The sequence below is a fragment of the Tyto alba genome, unplaced genomic scaffold (assembly GCF_018691265.1).
Source record: "Tyto alba isolate M040663 unplaced genomic scaffold, T.alba_DEE_v4.0 Super-Scaffold_40, whole genome shotgun sequence".
Classification (NCBI taxonomy): Eukaryota; Metazoa; Chordata; class Aves; order Strigiformes; family Tytonidae; genus Tyto; species Tyto alba.
Genome location: NW_024881316.1, coordinates 31,244,885 through 31,263,093, shown reverse-complemented (window position 1 = coordinate 31,263,093; position 18,209 = coordinate 31,244,885). Strand labels below are relative to the sequence as shown.

The following is an 18,209-nucleotide window of genomic DNA, read 5'->3' as shown; positions in this document are numbered from 1 at the left end:
TGAAAGATTCCAACAGTACAAAGTCATATAACATGTTTAGCAGCAGAAACTTTCACACTTTTCAAAAGCTGCAGATAAAGGAAGAACACAGCCTTTTAAAAAAAGTTATTTTCTTCTCCCTTCAGGAAACCTTACTGATCTCGTGCGATTTACAGTATGTACTATTTTACAGACTGCAAAATGATGCAATTGATGTGCTGTTCAAACTCAGTCTTCTCCATCTTTAAATGGCCTTGGATCAGGCTACTAGGGGGGTAAGCTGTCTCAGTTCTTAGGAACACTCTTACATGACCATGCCCTGAAAGCTGCCAGATGTAAAAAACCCAAACGTAAACAGCTCTTCTTTGGTCTCCTCTTGTGATGGGAATCCAAGGCTCTGATATGCAACGTGTTGAAAATGTCATGTTTAAAGTTACAGTATCCCTTCAATGTTGTGTGAAATCAAGTTAATCTTATATACGTTGGCAGATGCCATTTCTTTTTCTGACACGTATGTCTATGCTAAAAATAGTGAATGCAAAAAAAAAAAAAAAGTGCTTTTGCGAAGATCCCATAAAACATCATGTTTTAGAATTTCTACATGCATGCCTAAGTACTGATGCCCTTCATATAGACTGGTTCTTCATTTCCCATCCCATTTTGTATCTTATCTTTATGTATACTAAAACCCCTTTAGCACACATGCCACATCCAGTTTTTCTATATAGCTCTGAGCATCCTCTGGGTACTAATTAAATCCACGCATGAAGCATTACGACAATAATTTAGGTGTTCATTATAAATGTAGCAATTTGGAGATTTACCACAGCATTTGATGAGTCGATCCTTAAAATTTCTGTGAAAAATCGATGAGCTTCCGCAAAATTATTCTGACCAAGGTGGAGAAATGCTCTGGAAGGTAAGTGACATATGAATGAGTTCTCCTCAAAAACCCAAGGTGATAATATATTTTAAAAAGAATGGACAGCATTTTTTATTTTTCCTGTTATAGATATCAGAGCTTCTGACATTTGCTCTTCACGGTGTAATTACAACCAGCAAGGAGACACTGATTTACAGACAAATGGAATGACAACTTGGATCACTGGGCTATTATATATTCTGCTGACCAAAGCAACAGTCTTCACTGTGTTTTTATTAATTTAAATGCATATACGGTCTTCCTGGAATTACTTCTCTTCATGGATTAGCCATGCTATATAATTTTCAGAGCACTTTTGAATAGTATTTTCTAAATATATTAAGCCAATGTTCTAACCATTACAAACTGAGTCTCCCATCATGCAGCTTGATTTACTACAATGTATTCCAGCATTCTTCGAAACTACCTGGTGGTAACTTTATTAGCAGATCTGATTGTAGGATAAGGGCCCAAAACAGCACCTCCTCTCCTAAGAGTTATTTATGCAAATGTATATTGAAAAAGCAGAGTGAAAATATGCAGTGCCTGTAAGAATGAGGAAAAGCTTTGTAATATCAACTGAAGGATCACAATTTCAATCCAGGATAATATGACTGTACAGAGTAATACAGATCTCCTGGGTCTATATGCCATTCAGTCTCACTTATGACAGATGTAGTTACATAAAAGAGAGAAATAGAACGGGATTGTCTCAAGGGTAGTTTAATGCTCACAATGCATACTTTGCAAAATTATATTTTAAAGTTTCATTTAGCTATTAAATTACCTACCTGTTCATTAAAACCATAATTTGGCTCTGTAGTCCATCCAATTTGTGAGTCACTTTCTCAACATCTTGAAAATATTTTTCTGCAGTTTTTATGTCTCCAATCTAGACAGCAGAATCATAAGGAAGTTACCACAATAAGAAGAGACCCAACTGATTAGTTCTGTTACAAAGGATAAGAATATGAAAACATATCAAAATCCATTATCTAACTTTGGCACCAAGCTGACCGAGTACCAAATGTTATCAAACATGGTATTTGAAGAGCTGCATTAAGGTCATGGAAAGAACCCCAAAGGCACGTGCAGTTTTATCTAAGGCAGTGTTTCCCAGCTGTGGGTTGTGGAGCATTCATGGACTGTATGGCAGGGGGGCCCCACCTCCTCCTTTGTCTTTTTTGTTGTAACTGACTCCAGACTTTATAAAATTAGCTGAAAATGAGAAAAGGTTGAAATTACTTCTGGTGAGACTAGGTGTCACTGCAGGAAGTGAAGAGAGACACTGCCCACAGGCAGAACCTGTCACCAAGCAGAACAGGAACACAGTAGCCTGGTAGGTAGCGTAGGGCCCACACTTGGTCAACCCACAGCTTATGGGTCACAGCCAGGGACCACAGGGTGACTTCAGTGCTTGAGATCGAAACATGTCAGAAAACAACCCCAATGCAATGGGTCACTGAGGGTATCAGGGAGACAGTCCACCTGCAGATGGAAAAAAACTGCTGAGTGGATTGTGCAGGCTGAAGGAATGAGGGATTTGAAAACTGGCACAAAGAGGAACAGATTTCTGGGGGGGTGGGGACGGGGAAGGGGATTCCTAGAAAGGAAGGGGTATTTCACCTAAGGCTATGTCACATACGTTGATATTTGAGATGAAAAAAAAAAATCTTTGAAGAAGACCCCTTTGGTAAGTAAGTTAGCAATGTATGTTTCACAGAAGGACATGCTCATACTTTTGGTAAGGTTTCACAATAATTTTGGGCTGGAGAGATGGAAAAAGAAAACTTAGTAGTGGGTAAAAGAAATCTAGCAAAAGGAGTAAAACTAAACTAGTTCAGGAGCATAAAGCCATGGAAACCAGGCAGCCCTCAGGTGGGGAGATTCAGGGGGCCCTTGAGAGATCACCTGTTTGTTCAAGAACAGGACCAACATTACCAAAAATATTTGTGACAAATGTGTTGAAGTCTCCTTCAAGGTCTCAGATGGTGAATATTACACAGCAATCTAGGAAACTTATTCCAGAATTCTTACAAACATGTAGCATTATAAAATCCACTCTATCTTGCTGCACTCTTTACCCCAACATTTTGTCCTATCCATAGTGGGCAGGGAGAATTGTATAACTCCTCTTTTTTTAGCAGCCTTTCACATACTTTGAATTTGTTACTGCACTTTCTCCTATGTTTCTTCTAGAATGAGAATCAATTTTCAAGCAAATCAGTGTTCAACCCTTTCTCACAGATTATGCTTTCTGGATCATTCTTGCTGTTCTCTGAACTCTCCTGTTACTTCACATCCTCCCTGAGTGCTCGCTGATCTCCACCTGATCTCTTGCCGGCAGTGAGAATGGAAGAATTACTTTATGTTTCACATATGAAGTTTGCTTTTATGCCACAGTATTCTGGAAGTCTGCTTTGTTTACCCATGTATGGTTTACCTACTTTTAGTTTAATTCCCTTCTATAGAAGAGTGTCTCATTAGTGGTTTCCCATTTTGTATTTGTCTATTACTCCCAGTTTTTGGTAGCATTTTGTCTTTCCTGTTTGAATCACAGCCAATTTAATATTTTGGTTTCTCAACTCATCAAGATTACTTTGCATTCTGATGCTGCCCTTCATAGTGTCTGTACCACTCCCAGTTTGGTATATTTTACAAGCACATTTCTAATTTCATTGTAAAAACACCTAACTGAAAAATATAAACACTACAAACCCTGAGGAGACCCTTGTGGAAAACATCATCTAGCAAGTCCTTCTAATCTTCCAGCGAATGGCTTTCCCAGTACACTTTTCAGACACAGCAAACATCCATTTTAATATTTCATCTAGATCTCTTCCCAATTTTAGCCTGGAAATTAGAAGGAAGCCCCTAACCACAAGAATAATTCATTTCTAAAGCAAGCTACCAGTGTGCTCCACTGGGAGCTTGATGAGTCCAGATCTAATATGCTTTGAGATTAATCACACCTTATTTATGATCAGGAAGAGTTCTCATTTCTTAGCAGCACCTTATACCTTCTCAGTAAACATGTCAAACTTTTAATTCTAATTTTTTCGCACTGAGAGGAAACAGTTTACTTTTTTTTTCCCCCCAGAACATTTCAAAGAAATAATTAGTTTTAATTAGTCATTAAAGAGTTAAATATTTGAAGTGGTCTTCATCATTTGATTTTATTTAACTTAGTTCAGAAAACATGACTTCAGTATCTAATAATAATTAGCACTTCGAATAAAAATGAAAACTCCTCTGTTAACCCCAAATAATCATATGCTTTAACAAGAAGCCTCCAATATACTGTGTGCTTAAGTTTGTTGCTTGTCTGGAAACCAAGATTATTATTCTTAATTATTCCTAGGATTTATTTATTGCTTTCAACTCTGTTTTTCAGCAATCTATTGCAAAGGGTAAGGTCAGCAGCTTTCCACCTTCTAAATTCTTTAATGTAGTTATTTAAATGGCAATTTTGGATAGGTCAGCCAGCAAGCAGAGTCTATTAGCAACACACAGTAATATCCTGGAGACAAAAATGTATTCACTGTTTCCCCATTTCATGTGAATTTCTGTTTTACGGGTCAGGTGACTGCTGACAGAATTACAGTGCTTCTGAAACTTTCTCTGGGATAGCCTCTGTTTTTAACTGCATTCTCCATTTCTCTCATCCTCATTTCCCACTTATGTTAAGGCAATAGCTAAAGGCTGTCCATCAGATCTAGGCCTCTTTATGCCCCACTACATGTGAAGATACAGAAGACATAGTACCTTAAACTAGTAAGCTCAATTTAATTAAGGAAAAGCAATCACACACAAAGTAAGGTTTTGTATGTTGAAAAAAGTTACCTTTTTGTTTACTGTTTAACTCCTGAACTTACACTTCATTCTACATTATTGCTTTGTTTCATATGTATGATGTCTATTGTCAAACAGTATCTGTGACTGATAAGCAGCTAAAATCTGGCTCCCTCATGCCCGTCTTGGATAATGCTCAAAGAGAACAGTCTGAGGTTATCTGGGAATCACTACCTGTTTTTGAGAAGCTGTAACATTTGAATATGAGAAAATTGGTTTCCCATTTTACCTGCAAGAGGTTTATTTTTTTCACGCAGTGCCTCAGCAAAAGTGCACGCATATCACACCATGGTCTTACCAAAATGATGGTGCCCAGCCCTGCAACACATTTCTCCTTCTCCGATTTGAACTTTTTGGTCTTGTTTACCTGCACACTGATTATTACTCCTATATACATCAAAATCTCACATCTATTGGAACAGTACCATCCAGACAGAGCTGAAGATTTTGTCACAAAAAAAAAAAAAAGTCAACATGCCAAACAATAAAAATTTATCTCCTTAAGGTGCCAGAAGAAAGGAAGACATTTGAATGCTTTTTATTAACTACTATCTAGAATCACGAATCACGCGAAAATATCAAGGGCTCCTCATGCTCCCTTTTTCAATGTCCAGTTCTGACAGTAAAACTACTGAATACTACAGGCCTGTTCTCACAGCCAACACCATGGAGGTCACTGACTTCAAACAGCTCCATATGGAGCCTGTGAACACCACTTTTGAAACTGGGTGGATGTAATTCCTTCCAAAGTTAGGAGACGCCTTCCTCCCCAGAGTGAAAATTTTTCTGTAGCAAACTGAGCTACTAATTGACTGGAGTGTGTGACACTCGGGCAGGCACTGCTGTCGGCAAGGCAGTACCAGTAACATACCCAGTCATTTTCCCAGTAAGACCAGAAATATAAATAACTTGTATTTCCATTAGTATTATGCATATTTACACTACCATTCTTTAATATGCACAATTACTAGGTTGCCTCTGTAGGTAATAATTAATGCACACAGCCAGTATTATAAAATTGCTCTACAGTGATGGAGATCCACTTTAAATCAGAGACTTCAAGACAAACATTTCTACCACAATGTGAAAACACATTCCTGGTGAGCACCGAAAATCCATAACTGAATTTGAATGACATTCTATGATTTCAAGCAAACAATATTAATAATTTATTTATCTATCAGAAGTATATTATTCCATTTCAATATCATTTTATTACATGAATGCCACAAATAAAATTGTTCGTAAATACTCAAAACCTCAAAATTAGATTTACAATGAATAATAAAAGTAAATAAAAAAGTTTGAAATATCAGTATCAGAAATGTGAAAGAACTTCAAAGAATTTGTGAGATACTAGAAATTAAATCAGATACTGATTATTTAGATGCATCATTTTCTGATAAAATAGTACTACTGTACTTACGTATTTTTTTTAATTATTATGGTAAGTACATAGCTACATGGAAATTTACTATACTTGTACAGTCCTGTTTTTTCTTTCAATGTGCCCTCCCTGTCTTCTCAGGGATATAACTTGGACAAAAGAAAGAAACTCTCAGATTTCTTCTAGATGAAGATGGCAGTTATACAGTGTGACCAAGAGCTGTATGCTGTTTGAGGCAGTGAGAAATTAGATTTTTAGTGAAATTTTGGCTCACTGAAGTCAATAGGAACTTTACCATTAGTTTTAGGGAAAGCAGAATGTTGCTCTGTGATTAAATTATTAGCATGTTCTTTGTTTGCTAATGTACATGCATGTGCTCTTAATATTACAGGTGCTTTACATTTCCTAACTTCATCTAATATCATGTGGTAGAAGTTTTTTTTTTTTGTTTTGACCACTGCCTCTACAATTTGATACAAGCCCTATAAAAACAGCTACAGTTTTAAACGCAACAATTATTCACTACATAGCTGTCAACAGCAGTATTACCCAGCACATTTAGAATAAAACGCATACCTGAAGGAAAATCCTTCCAATTCCACTCAACAGCTGAGGCTCTTGCTGTGGGTAATATTTGATGACAGTGTGGTAAGCATCTACAGCAAGCACATAGTCCTAAGGGGTGAAAAGCATACAACCAGATACTTAAACTCAGAATTCTTCAGCCTTTGTCACCTTCTTTTTAAAGACATATTCAAACAGAATTAAAGTAATTGCAACTTGTCAGCAGGACAATTTCTACCTATCTCTGTAGGCACTAATAGCTGACTACATCGTTCTTTTCTCAGTTATACTGGAACTGCATACAGAGGAGATCTTTTTTTTTTTTTTTTTTTTTTTCTTCTCCAACTAGATCATATTCTGTTTGTAGCTAAATGCCAAAACCAGAAAATCTGAACATTTACTCTTCAGCTTAGATTATGATTTAGGATGAAAGTCAAAAGCCTTCTGTGTGACCACGGTATACATATTTGAGAAGTGTCTCATGTTTCAAATATATGTATAATTTACATGGTTTAAAAAAGTATGTTTCAAAGCTTTGGGAACTGCTCGTGCACATGCTCTTAACTTGTGAAAAATACAATGTGCCAGAAGCTGCAATTCATGCACATTTTCAGATTACCAACTAGTACTACTGCCAAGGGACATAAGGCCTTTTCTATCCCTCCACCCAAATCCTTGTTCCATTCTACCATACTGTGTAAATGGAAAATGAGCAGGTAATCTAAACAGAAAACTGATTTGGGCTAAAACAAAGTGTGGGGTGGGCTGGTTCTGAACTCCAGGAAGCTTTGCAAGTGACCCCCCCCATGCCCACACAAAGATGCTGCTGGCAAGGGGCAGCTCTGAGATCTGCCTGCTCAAGATGCAGTGCAACCATCCCCTCCAGACTGATGACCAGTGAAAGAAGACTGAACAAAATCCTGGTCCCATTTCCCACAGGAGAGAAATGCTCAGGTGACTGGTTACTGCAGTTAAACCACAGTAATTCAATAATCTGTGCAGAAAAAGACTTTTAGAGCCTGGCTACCTGGTCTTTGGCAGGCATACATGAGAAACTGCATGTGCTCTATGTTGACTGGAGGACACGTAGTAGGTACATTCACGGGGCACAGGGCTGCACTAGCTTCAGCTATAGCTTCTTGGAGAAATCCCGAGCAGAGGCAGAGCAAGCCTGCCTTTGCTTATGAAAGCCAGGCGTATGCAAAGACAGAAGTCCCTGTGCTGTACTAATCTGGTGCTTCCTGACAGTCCTGCCCTTCAACTTAATCCACGAATTTGTGTTGGGTGTTCGGAAGCAAGAGACATGTAAGAATAATCTTTCAAAACTGCAGATATCTTGGGATACTCTCTATCTTACCATTTTTCTTGGTCAAATTACAATAATCATTTAACTTGTCCTAATGTGATCACAGCTGCTGGTAAAGGTGCTTCTTCTTCATCTCCTGCTTAGTCCGAGGGGGCAATGTGTCCCAGGTGTAATGAATTTATTTTCCTGAGGTCTCACTTAAAAGTATTGAACCCTCTGTCCAGCTCTGGAGTTCCCAGCACAAGAAAGACATGGACCTGCTGGAGCGGATCCAGAGGAGACCACAAAAATGATCAGGGGGCTGGAGCACCTCCCCTGGGAAGAAAGATGAGAGTTGGGGTTGTTTGGCCTGGAGAAGGGAAGGCTCCAGGGAGACGTTATTGCAGCCTTCCAGTACTTAAAGGGGGCTATGGGAAAGATGGGGACAGACCTTCTAGCAGGGCATGTTACGAGAGGACAAAGTATAATGGTTTTAAACTAAAAGTGCAATTTAGACTAGATACAAGGAAAAATTTTTTACAATTAGAATAGTGAAACACTGGAACAAGTTGCCCACAGAGGTGGTAGATACTCCATCCCTGGAAACAGTCAAGGTCAGGTTGGACAGGGCTCTGAGCAACCTGATCTGGTTGAAGATGTCCCTGCCCATGGCAGGGGGGTTGCAACTTGATGACCTTTAGAGGTCCCTTTCAACCCCAACTACTCTATGATTCTACTTGATCCATGCACCAGGTCACCATTTGGAACATACTAATTGTTTCATATACACAAAATATCAAGAGAAATCTTTCAAGTCTGATCTGTACATGAGAGAAATTACATGTCCTATAATAGTAGACGCTAACTTAAACAGCCCAGGAGGCACTCTGTAGGACCCTTCTTTTGTAAACAACTTGCATATTGTGGGTATAATGATTAATTCTGAACAGTTAATTATTAACATTTAGAGTTTATTCCAATTCTAGTGTGCCATGCCATGTTCATGCTTATTATCGCTCAAGGAAAAAGTTCAGAGGAAAGACAACAGGCTATATACTCAAAAATATATTTATTTAAATTCTGATTTATTTAGCATTCAGAACTCAAATGTGATGAAACCTATGCTACCAAACTTTTTCATAAATTTATGATTTATAAACCCCTCATTTTTCACTGTAGCAGCTCTCACTAAAGGACTTAATTGATCACAGACTTCCACTGTGTCAGATAGACATAAAAAACTTGGAATAGGGACCCTCTGAACCGGCTCCTTAGAGGAACCCCAGCCATGCTTGTATTAGCTATTAATACCTGCAAGGGCATAATTTATAACATCTGAAGGATTGTCTATGACTGTGTATTTTACCCCTTCAAGCATAAAATGTGCTCACTGAAGAAGTATTTTTAGCGTATCAAATTCTAGCTTTTGTGCTCAATGTCTTCCATTCTGTGGTCTAAAGCTGCCCCTTACGCAGTCCTCAGGCTCACGCACGCTCTAAGGCTTAGGCCACACAACAGACACTGAGCACAGCCATGAGGGATGGGGGCTTTACAGTCACATCTCCAGACTCATGCAGAAAAAACTCCCAGGAGAACATACAGTTAAACTGATAGAAAAGTGCTTCTGTCAGCTTACTTTACAGCTTAGCATGATTTGACTGCGGAAGAGTCTTGGCCAGAAGAAACTGCACGAGGGGGCACTGTTTGCACAATTATAACACCACAGGCTCCCTAGTGTAGGTAGTAGCCAGCTTTGGTAGGAACAAGCAGTCAAGTAATGTCTTGGAGGCCCACTCTGCAGGGGTTTCATGGACTTGGCTTGGTCAGGCAAACAAACCCTCCTTCCCTTCTGCATTCTCTATTAAGTGACTGTACATCACCATACGCATTATAACTAGGAGTATATAAACACTCACACCTCCTAGAATGTGAGAGTAGAGGTGAAGCAGTAAGAGTCTGTGCACTGTATCCGTGGATGTGGCATCCTGTCTCCATACAACAGCACAGCACACAGCTGCTGTGCTTGTCTACCCCATGCCTTGCAGTACCTACCACAGGAACGTGACCCAGTTCTTCCAGGAGATGGCAAGAGACTAAGTTATATATCCAAAGCCACCCCAAAGGCTAGCCAAGGATGGCTGTAGAATGAAAATGTAAAATATTATCACAATATCCAGACTCACTTCCAAATACAACCTCATTTTGTAGTTACTCCAGGATCCCACAGTGAGTTTTGTATGCATTTACTCTTCCCCCACACCACCATAGAAGCAGTAGTAGGTTTCTAGAGTATCCTACATGTGATACGCAATGATAGTATTCCATGGTAAGTTATAAAAGCATCTTGCTTGACAGTTCCTTCTGAAAGAGCATATTGTAAAGTAGATGAGATTTGCTCTCATTTACTGGAAATTTTGTTTTCATTCCCAGATTTGCTAATGAGACATGGTATAAGAAAAACTGTCTGAGAATGGTAAGTAGACACTCTCCCAGAAGAGTGAAGAGTTCGCTGACCCAAGTTGTGGTTGAGTAATAAGACGTATTAGGGTACTGACAGTAAAAAAACCCAATGACTGCAGCTTGTGATCTTAAGACCTAAAGGTGACCTGATGTATTGTCATGGTCTTTAATTTCTAAAGATTGCAAGCTTTCAGATTTTCCACACCTTCATAAAAAGTCCCAAAAGAAGAACTGAAGTTACACAATTCAGGATATGAATGAGAGTTGACCTATTGTTTTGTAATTCAATATCTCTTTTATTATGAAAATTTGGGAGCTCACATTGTGTATACTCATCCAAAATAGTTCTAGTAAGCTGTTGGATTTACTTGCACAGAAATGGCTAGTGGGGTTTGTTTTTCCTTTGATGCACTGCAGTATAACTCTAATTTCCCTTCATGGTCACTGCATTATACATTTTCATGTTTCCCTCACCACTAACTTAAGTACTTAAAATAATAATTATGAGGTGATCAGAAATAAGCATAAATGACCATGATGTGTAGAATGCTGAATGCAGGTTCAATAAACCACAGACTAAAAATCAGCTTTAGTTATACAAAGTGTATAGTTCATAAATACTGTATTCTGGGAAGAGAGGACAGAGATAACTTATCCTTCCTCTCTATCTAATGCTCTTGTGGAAGGGTTATGAAAGCAGAGATTCACAGTGTTATGAATCCAAAGAGCAGTACTGCAGCACAGTTAGGCAAAAGACATGATGATTCATGCAGTCTTTCCTCTTTAAATCATAGAGGAACCAAAATCTTTAGGCATCAGTCCCTTGCATCACTAGTACAAGCTGTTACCTCCTTATTTGTACAGTTTTAGTTGTATTAGACTCAAATTAAAATAAATTCTAACGCTTTTGTTTTTATGAAGGGCAAGTTCTACAACAGCTAAGACAACACTGAAAAAAAAAATCTAAAAAGTGCCTTGAATTAGAGTGCATTTATAATATATATGGATAGTACTTAAGTGTTTATTCCTCAGAGAGGTAAAAGGCTGGTAAGATAATGTCAAAAGCTATTTTAGCTCAGATGAAAAGAACTTAAAAATTTTTCAAGACACCTCCATGGTGATTTAGTAAAATGACAGACATTTTGCAATTAGATTGTTGAAATGAAGCAATACACATCATCAGTTACATCTTAAATGAATATTCCCTCGTGCCGCTATATTCAGGGTACACTTTCACAGTGACTTAAGCCCGCGGTTCTTGTAAAGGGAAGTCTACAGTGACACAGTGCATGGTCTCCCCTTTCCGCCGCATTTCCACCTCCACCCTGAAGTTGTGCCTCGTTCACATGACATGGGGAAAGCCAATTCAGTTGATATGACTGGGATCCACCATTTCTTTGTTGTTTATGTCACTTTGTTAGGTGCAACAGTGGTACACGGAGGGAAGCTAGAGTATATTTTAAAAAGGTTGTACAAAGAAAGGGGGATGAACAGGAAAAAAAATGAATAGTAAGACTGCCTTAAACTGCTATCAAACTGTATCAGCAGTCACACAGATAAAGGGACACAGCAGGCAGAACTCAGTACCTAGGGAAGATGGTCCCAGGGTAAAGGAGACTTGTGATTAATTTCTTGTCCCACCATAGATTTCCTGCGCAAGTTTGGGCGAATCACTTCTTTGCATCTCACTCACTACCTCCAAAACAATGTACCCCTCCATCTCAATAATTTAATGAGAGGTTTAGCTATGAAACTAATGAGGCCATATTTAAAAAGACAAAAATCATTGAACTTCATAAACAAAATTCCTTGAGTCAGATAAGTAATGCAGAAGATATGACTTGAAACAAGCTTAATTAGAGTTGAGGATAACTGAAGTAGATTTAAATAGTTATAGGCCCAACATATAATCAAACTCTTTATTTTTTATTTTTTTTTTTTATTTTCAAGAATCAGTCCTAACAAGACTGCTCCCTATTAAATACTACCAAAGTTTTTTGGCCAAAGAAAGAGGTAAGTAAAATATAATATTTTGTCTCTTTGTTAATACTGATGTCACATAGTTTTACTTTAATAAATTATTATTATTAATCTACTAATAGCACAAGATATTCCATTTACCTAACAGTACTTGGTGATCTATTATGACCAGATTGCAATATTGTAAATGTTCACTAGATGGCAATAGATGGTACTGACTTGGAGAATGAAATCAGGTTGTTTTTTTTTTTTAAATCACATACACTTGAAATACTTGAATAAAAACAAATGCAGTTTTAAAAGTGTATTACACAACAGCAAAACAAAAAAGTGGAACTGTTCAATTAATATAATTGTTGATTGGATAATTTACAACAGTGTGTTTAAAAATTATTTGAGGAAATAGTTTCAGATCGAATACTCTAGAAGCTGGAAAATAAGATTATAGCATTGCTGCATGTTAGAATGGTCTTAAAAATATTAAATTTATAAATAACCAATATAATTCTCTCAAAGAGGATCTGTCACAAACAGAAAAATTAACTTTATATCCTATTCTGATTTTAACTGCAACATGACTGTGTTCGTAAAATCTTTCTTAACTCGCTACTACTCCTTAGAGGGATATTTCTGAAAACTGAGAGACTCACAACTACTCCATAGCCAATGCACTGAAATGCAAATTTCAGGTGGAAGTAATTATGCATTAACATACAGTTGTAGGTAATCCGGAAGTTATTGTGGAACCGTAAATTTCTAAACAGCAGTGAGATAGGCCCTAAGTATAACTGGTTTTAAGAAGTACCTGAGTTGCAAAATTTCTGAAGTACCATTTCCAAAAATGTGATAATCGGTATTCACAAATATATTTCTATTACTAGAAGAAAATAGCACTAACAGGACCAATCCAGAAGAAAGTTCTCACGAACTGTGTATGCATGTGGATTTGTGTGTACGCAAGAAAAACACTGAAATTGTTAAAAACAATTCACAGCCAAAAGTAAAATGAACTTATAGAAAAAATACATTACCGGCATTTTCTTATTTATATATTTTACTTTGTTTGGGATGGCAATTCATGCTTTTCCCCACTTGCTTTTTGAAAAAATGAACCTATGTCAAGTACCTACTTCAAAACACAAATGCTTACTAATTCTTAAAAGTACCTCATGGTTTAATGGACAATTATTTCTATTTAAGACAGAAATGTTCTGATCATAATATCACTATGAATACAAATTTCTGTTTTCCCTAATTCTCATAAAAAGAACAATCCATTTTATGTAAAGCAGTATTTAGGTAACTGGATCTTATCTAAAAAACGCATGCTTTTTGAGGTACTGTAATATTAAGAATGGAGCCCCATTTGATAAGTAGTTTAGCAAATATCAGAGGGTCAGTTTTGGCATGACCTTGAGCAATCAAGAGCAGAGAGCAAGGAGTGCAAATCTCGGCCTGTGAAGATTATACTGCTGACAGCTCTGCTCCGAGGCTGTTGCTAGCTGATTTGTGAGGTACGGTTAAGCTCAGGATAACGGCAGTTTGCTGCAAGAATGGTGATATCCCTGTTTCCCCGACCATGAGGTGAACGACAGAAGTTGTTTTATTTCTACTTCCTGAATACAAGGAGAAGCTAAGAGTTGCACTGAATGGAGTAGGATTGGTTAAAAAAAGTAAGGAGGAATCAGGGGGAAAAAAAACCCAACTGTGGAAGATGGTTACTTTTGCTTTTATCCCTTTCTCTTCTGTCCCTACTCAACACTGAGGATTTAAACTTGAAAGAAGGTATCTCACAACTGAGATAGGTTGACAAGAGAGGATGCATTTAGATGTTCTGGATCTTCATCACATACAAAGGCTACAGTATTAATAATCCTCACAAACAGAGCAACATTCCTAGTGCACAGTTTGAAAAAGACAGAGCACATAATTACTTTTAATTACAGCATTTAGTTAAGTGTTTGAAAAATTCAATTTAAAAATGCAAATTCTGTATTGTTATTGCATGTTCTCTAGGATGATTTGAGGAGAAGTAAGTACAGATATGTTCCCAAAGAACATTACTGCAAATAGTTATCTATTAAATAAGACATTATTAAGTCTAATTAATTCCTCACTAAGCAAAACCTTCATGTACAGTCAGGTAGTCTTCCCTTATCTATGCACCAGCAATCCTTTTGCACTTTCTCTGACATTCTATTCTGGAATATACGGTACCTCTGCAGTTGCTGCCACCCACGTACCTTCATCATTAGCAGACAGTTTGCCATGGAGTACATCACCCGGCCCAGACGTGACCTCCACAGCTGAACAGAGGCTGCAAAATAAGAGCAGCTTGTGAATTTGCACAAATAAATTAGAGGTTCTTTCTTGCCATCAATTATTGGTCCTATGAATTATGATTTTGAAAGATCCCCCTCGTTAACACCACTGGGTTTTAGCCTAGAATTTTTAATTCTCGGCCATGCTCCACCATCAGACAGAAAATCCTGCATCTCTCCAAGGGAATTGCTCAAGCGGCTCTGGGTACCATACACAATACAACAACACAGAGCACTAGACAGCCGCTCAGCTTTGAGCTCAGGCCAAATATTAAACACCCAAAGAAGCCACATATTTTCCAATATCAGAACAAAAGGTGCATAAAAAGATTCAAGTGATAATGAGCATCAGTTTAAAAACATGTAATCTACAACATTAAATGTGGTAAATTAAAAAATCAAACATAGCTAAAATGTCATTTCAGAGCCAAAACATGCAGGGTGAGAACTGTCTGAGTCTGGGACTGTTTGTGCCTGCCTCTGGCTTAGAGATATGTTGGAAAAAATCTGCCAAGCCTGTCTGCTTTCCCCATGCTCCTGGAGCTTGCAGGCATTAAAAGCTGCAGCAGCATATTTCTCTCTCTTGCTTTGCAGACAGACTCCTGATGTAAGAGATGTTCACACAGATCCTTATTTTCTCTTGTGTTACAGTACCATAGATCAATGCTAGAAATATTCCTCTAATCCTCAAAAATAAACGCTAGGAGTATTAATTTAGTACATTTGGAAAATAAATGTATCCCAGTCAATCAGCTGTCAAGGTCACTGTAATGATTTGAAAGGGGGGGGAGGAAAGGGAGAAGAGGCCATTTCAATGAGATTGTGATAATTGAGACCACTCATTTTTATCAGTAATGTAGTCTCTGATGAAAGCACGGCAGGTCACATAGATAATTCTTTCAGCACACATAAATGCCATTACAAAGAAGAAGAGAGCTTGGTGAAATGTCTACTCCCCTTCCTAAAAAGGAAAACTCCTCCAATCCTCTCTAACAACAAAACAAAAAAACCCACCCATGAATATTCCCTAATTATCTTTGTCAAAAGAGTGGCATAATGTGGGGCCCAAGACTCAACCCAGTATTTCATCCACCGTACCTTAAAATCATTCATTAATCCTAGCTTTTGTTTTAGAAATTCCCCTTTGGCCACATGGCCCTACATTAACGGAGAGGATGCTGTAAACCATGAGCAAGTATTTTTAGGACACATTTCTGTTTTTCTTTCCTTGTGGGTGTCTGCAAAACCTGGATATAATAAAAAACTATCTTTTATTATTTCACCTATGTTATTCCCTCCTTTTTGCATGTCCTCATAGTTTGATAATCAGATTCAGCTTTTTAGGATTTAGGTGACAGCAAATTAGATGTTGATCCCTGCAGTGCAGACATCTAGGTTTCCTGTTAACAACTGAATAGCACCAGCTATGGTTCTCTGAAAGGACTGCAAAGCAGACAGACTGGATGTTTTCAGTCTGTGCCATAAACTGAAGAGTAACCTGGTCTGGAAATTCCATAGCCTTATGGGATGAGGCTTCTTAGCACTGGCAGAAAGGGGTTAAAGAAAACCTGCAAAGCACTAAACAAAATCAAAAACCCAACAGCCTTACTGAAATGCCTGAAGCCTCTCTGCACATCCATGCAGCCATGCTTCCACTCTACACATTTGTTTTTCCTTGTTACTTATCAAGGACTCTGTACTCCACACTGCCATTCATTTCAGTTGGAGAAGTTGCAAAATTGGCATCTTCTAGAATGTGTTACCAGACAAGTGGTGCAAAGCTAAATCTCTGTGTCTGTTGAAAAACTGGCACATGAGGTGCTCTGATCCAGACTAGAAGAGATGTATGTGGTAACTCAATCGGTGTGGCACCTTCTTACACCAGCAATAAGGAAATTACAGGCTAAGCATAATTCCCATAATGAATTAAGGCCGTCTTCATATGAAGTTAATAAGGTTTGCTTCAGCTAGTCTCACATGAAAAAAATCCAAACCCATTACCAGCCTCCTGGAGCTCTAAATGCAGTGAAGAAGCAGCCAGGGAGCAGACCTGGCTGACCTCCAGAGACAATAGCAGTCAATAGTCTCTGCAAAGGTACGGCGGGCCTTTTGGCAGTCTTAAGCCTACAGACAGCTGCACAGCAGACATACAAAGATCTCCCAAAATTTTCAGCAGCCTTGTCCCCTGGTAACTACTAGCGGCTTCTTTTCCAACTATGCCTCCTCCTGAGATCATCTCAGCTCTAAAGCAGCAGCAGAGAGGAAAAGCAAGGAGCCAGCAACTCACGAGTGAGGCAGACTGCAGGACACAGGATTATAACACAGCCAGGAAAAAGCCCTTGTACCTTAGGAACAATCAGTGTTTAGGTTTTAAAAGGGGTAAAAAGGAAAAGTATGTGGGGATAAGGACAAACATGATGGCAGAAAGGGGATAACAGGGAAGAGTAAGTAGGAGAACACAGGCAAGAAGAATAGTAGATACAAGGAGAGAAGAACAGAAACTCCAGGAGCGCTGTGGATAAATCTTCAATACATGATTATTTCTCTTTTTCCTAACCTTTTTGAGAAGAGTAGTAAATGTATTAGTTTAACTATATTTGCAAATGCCATTATGACATATGCTGTTCACATGCGTGTTCACTTTTTCAGGGCATCTCTAGATGATGTAGTAAGTCAAGTACAATAACACGTTAAAGCTGCTTTACATCCAGAGACTTTGAAGACCAGGCAGAAGAGTTCAGACAGGTCTGCACCCTTCCATATAGACACCGTCTTAGGGAATTGTTTATAATGATTTTTTAACTCTGCTAACAACTCTACTAGGCCTCCTCCTATCTCAGAGGAAGACTTATACTTCCCACAGGCTCTAGTTGAATGTTACCCTACAATGAAGTTGGTAAGATTCCTTAGACTGTTAGCAGAAGCTGAAAGGTTTTTGGTTTTTTCGTAAGATGTTTTTAACTTGCTAGGCACCATGAGTGGTTCATATAATCCATAACAATTCCTAAAATATCACCTCTTGTCCAATTTTTAAGTGTACTCAAATGACCTCATTAGTATAAATTCTGTTAAAAAAAAAAAAAGTTTGGACAACTAATTTGTCCTGACGACCCTTCTTTATGCTGTGATGTATCCTATGCTATTGAAGTTAAACAACTAAGAAGGAACAGGAAAAAAACATTATTGCATATAAAATCCTGAAAATGATGATTTAGATTAATATAATCTAAATCTTATTCTAAAAAGTGACTTAGGTATTTCAGGAGTCTAAGTACCACACAGCTACACTGAGACTCAGCCATCTACATGGCAGCATCCTAGGCCAGTGTAGCCCTTGTGTAATGGCAGTTTGATCTAAAAAAATTTTGTGGATTTCAGACATGAGGACTGAGAGGAGCCAGTCAGCCAATGCTGAGGATGAAACATCCATCTAGCTGCAACAGCAATACTTTATATTCA

At 38.1% G+C, this 18,209-nt stretch overlaps 1 protein-coding gene across 1 annotated transcript in view; it reads right to left on the bottom strand.

The window, feature by feature from the left end:
* Positions 1–18,209, bottom strand: part of TRAPPC12 (trafficking protein particle complex subunit 12) — a 55,718-nt gene that overhangs the window by 2,729 nt on the left and 34,780 nt on the right. Inside the window, exons 8-11 of the mRNA XM_042803631.1 lie at positions 14,673–14,746; positions 6,717–6,815; positions 1,693–1,793; positions 804–891 (exon numbers count right to left, since the gene is read on the bottom strand). Of these exons, the coding sequence (XP_042659565.1) occupies positions 804–891; positions 1,693–1,793; positions 6,717–6,815; positions 14,673–14,746 (362 nt within the window). The remainder of the gene's footprint in view (positions 1–803; positions 892–1,692; positions 1,794–6,716; positions 6,816–14,672; positions 14,747–18,209) is intronic.